Genomic DNA, 3,559 nt, shown 5'->3' on the forward strand with positions numbered 1-3,559 from the left:
AGGTGTAAGATTGTATTTGAACAGCCCCGAAGTAGTATTGCAATATGTTACACAGTTAGGATCAAGAGCTTTTGACGTGTTCTGTTGTTTCATCTGTTTGTTATTTCTAAATATTTTAAAAAAACTAAAATTCAGACTCAATGCCAATAAATACCCCTGCCTACCTTCACTCCCTTTTGCCCACCTAACGGCTCGTATACACCAAACATCTGCGTTTGTGTGGTATCGTGTGTGAGACGCAAACAATAATATATTTCTTCTCTGGGCCCTTTCTGTGTTCCCACCAACTCCATATTCATGCAGTGTGATGGCTGTCGTTCGTGCGTGTGGTGAGTTTTATGGCACCAATAACATTTTATCCGTCTGCTCTCGTGTTGTGACCAACCACTTCCCCACAGGAGGAAGATGAGGACCTGCTCTTTAAAAGCATAATCCCCAAGATAAAAACATTAGGTGTCTTACAGAAGATGGAGCTGCACAATTTTCCATTCAAACACTTGAAAAGGGTACACGCTACTACAGCGGAGCCCACAGCTGGTGCAATGGGACAGCTAGAAATGCGTCATGACCAATATCAGTACAGTGGAACTCAGATTCAACGAAGTCGCCGGGCCTGACCTTAATTTTTTTTAAATCCGAGTGTTCGTTATAGCAAACATGAGGTTTTTGTGTAGATAATTACAGGCACCGAGCAAGTTATGCATAATGTATTGGACTTTTTCATCCAAATTTAGTTTGATTTCAAATGAGAGGCCTTTTCGTTTCAATGATGCAATGCCGAAGAAATGCTAGAAAATACATTGAACGCTACCAAGCACACGCTTTACAAAAGGGCTGATTCGTTCAATTGCACGTGTCATCTATTATTTATAACGTATTATTTTGCCGAACAAGTTGTATTACTGTGTAGAGCCTATCATACGGCAACGTTTGATTCCACGGTCTAACATGCAATTCATTAGGCCGACGTAGATCTTTGTCAAGACTTGTTTATCATTGTATTGATCAGCAGCCGGGGACAAAACTGCTACATGTTTGTATCTCCACTGACATTCCACGCCCGGAGCGCTTGTGCCCCTCCCCACAGACACACCCGCATACACATTCAGAGCCATAACTCTTCAAAGATGAGCCTGCCGAGACTTCTATCGTCACGCATCTGTTTACATCACACCCATCCTTTAATCTACAAAACTCCTGTCCTTCTTGACACTTCAAAGGAAAAGGCTGTCCATGGCCATATTACGAATTTTTCTGCCAGATAACTATTTTTTTTATTTGCTGATTACTAAAACATATGGTTGTCAGTGGGCAGCCTTGCTATGCACACCCAAACACTCACACATAAACACATGTGCGGGTGCATACACACACACACACACACACACACACTCACACTCACACACAAACATAATTACATAATAATATCATGAAAAGCAAGCCTCACTCGATGGTAATTACGTTTACTGGGGTGACGCTCTCGTCTATTTTTTTTCTTTTTACCTTCTTTGTCTTTGTACTACATGTACCTGATTTTGGGCCTGGATACCTGAAATTGACCCTGAATTTACCTGAAATCGTTATAGATAGAGAGTTGTCGTTATAGAGAGGCAATCAAAAATATTACTAATGAATATAAGGAAAAAAATCGGCACCATGTCCCTATACTGAGGATGTCGTTATATCGAAAGTCGTTATAGAGAGGCTGCATTGCATCATTTAGAAATGAGGGGGGCATACACTCACCATTATTTTTCTTTTCCCCAGTTTCTTAACAAGTTCAATGTGTTGTACGACAAAGGAATGGGCCGGAGAGTGAGAGGACTATTTTTCTGATGGACCTTGCGGACTTTATATATAATATGCTATTGTGTTTTTGAATCTTTGAATCTGTGTACAAATCTGTGTACATATCTCGCTACTGAAGTTGTGGGAGGGGAGTTTGTTTTGTTTTCACCTATTTTTCATGACCTGAGAGGTTAAATTGAATAAATTGTGTTTCATGTGAACATTTTGAGATGCAGGGTTTTTGTTTTTTGTTTTTTTTATGTGTGTGCATGTGTGTGAGCGCATTAAAGAGAAGCAGGTGGTTGAAGGGAGCCATTGGTAGGTTCTATTTCTTTTCTTTTCCCCAGTTGTTTCTATCTGCCGCTGTTGTTTCTGTCTGTCTTTTTTTCTCGTTCCATGCAGCAAATGATAATTATTGTATCAATGTGGGGGCTTCTGAGGCGTAAAGATACCGTGTTCACCTCTCATTCAATATGCCCGAGGGTCAAAACCTTACAACAGCGACCAACAAATTTTCATCCCTAAAATGTGTTCCTTTCACCTCTTTTCCTGTTCTCTAGTCCTGTTCTGTCGTCTGCTTTCATCTCCACTTTCCGCCTCCAGTCCTCTCCTGGTCTTCTCATGGCTACTCTCTCCTTTACTCCTCTTTCCACTGCTACTACTGACTCCTGCTTACTGCTGTCTCTCAGCCATACCCCTGATTTTTAGGAAGGTAAGATTCCACGTCTAACCTTCTCAGATAAGAGCGAAAAGTCTTGGGAGATCATCAAAGATCACTTGGTGGTAATAAAATCGTTAAGAGTGAGTAGGCTTTGGTGGCTGGTGGCTACCTTGGCAAATTTCAAAATTAATTCCTACCAAAAAGGAAAATGCACTAGTTAGTATAGAGTACCTTCATCGAAACTGGAATGTGGCTGCATGAGGGCAAGGGGTCCCACTTGGAAGGAGAAACGGTCTCGTACATAAAAACCAGTTGGCGCTGCAGGTTGAAAAATCGACAGTCGACTACCCCTCCTGAGATTTAGCAGGGGAACGCTAAGACAAAAGAAGTGACGATGTGCCTTTCTTTTTGCATACAAATATGTTAGGACACAGGAATGAGCATTTGATTAATGGCAAGATCTCCAGCCTCCACTTGCTCTCTCTCCATTTCATTGGTGATTTAGATTTCAGTGCCCACTGCTAGTGCTAGTACATGTACTGCGTTAAGAAAGGGTAAACTTTATTGCCGCAGGATAGTGCCTTCCTAAAAGCAGAAGGCATTTATAGTTATCAATATAACTATAACTGTGATTGGTGCAATGAAAAAACTCTAGAGGCAGGAGAAAATGGTTATAAAAAAGTGTAGAAGTAGAACTTGAAGACGATACACTTGGAAGAGTCCTGGCGATAGAAGTAGAAATCAAATAGACTTCATACTTATTCAGAAACGTTTTACAAACACAATAAAATCATCTACATTGTAAATCAATGCCAGGAGCAGACTAATAGTGATCATGTACCAGTCATGTGTAAAATCCGGATACGACTAAAGAAACTCAAAAAATCAAAGTATGAACCTAAATTTGACATAGGTCTTTTAAAGACAAATCAAGAAATGAAGGAACGTTTCTCTATAGATGTAAGAAATAAATTTCAAGCTTTGAAAAACATTACTAAATGATTCACTAAATCGGAAGAACTATGGAGGAAAATGAAAGACTCAATATAATGGAAGCTGTGGAAGAAAATATCCCCCCGAAAGCTAAAAAAGCTAATAAAAAATGGATGA

General features: G+C 40.1%; 1 protein-coding gene across 1 annotated transcript in view; it reads left to right on the forward strand.

Moving 5' to 3' along the window:
- The window catches only part of LOC101847879 (COP9 signalosome complex subunit 6), a 46,287-nt gene extending 44,268 nt beyond the window's left edge, over nt 1-2,019 (forward strand). Inside the window, exon 10 of the mRNA XM_005100172.3 lies at nt 1,768-2,019. Coding sequence (XP_005100229.1) covers nt 1,768-1,836 — 69 coding nt within the window. The 3' untranslated portion in view covers nt 1,837-2,019. The remainder of the gene's footprint in view (nt 1-1,767) is intronic.
- Nucleotides 2,020-3,559: the final 1,540 nt, after the last annotated feature.

This window comes from Aplysia californica, unplaced genomic scaffold (assembly GCF_000002075.1).
Source record: "Aplysia californica isolate F4 #8 unplaced genomic scaffold, AplCal3.0 scaffold00238, whole genome shotgun sequence".
Taxonomy (NCBI): Eukaryota; Metazoa; Mollusca; class Gastropoda; order Aplysiida; family Aplysiidae; genus Aplysia; species Aplysia californica.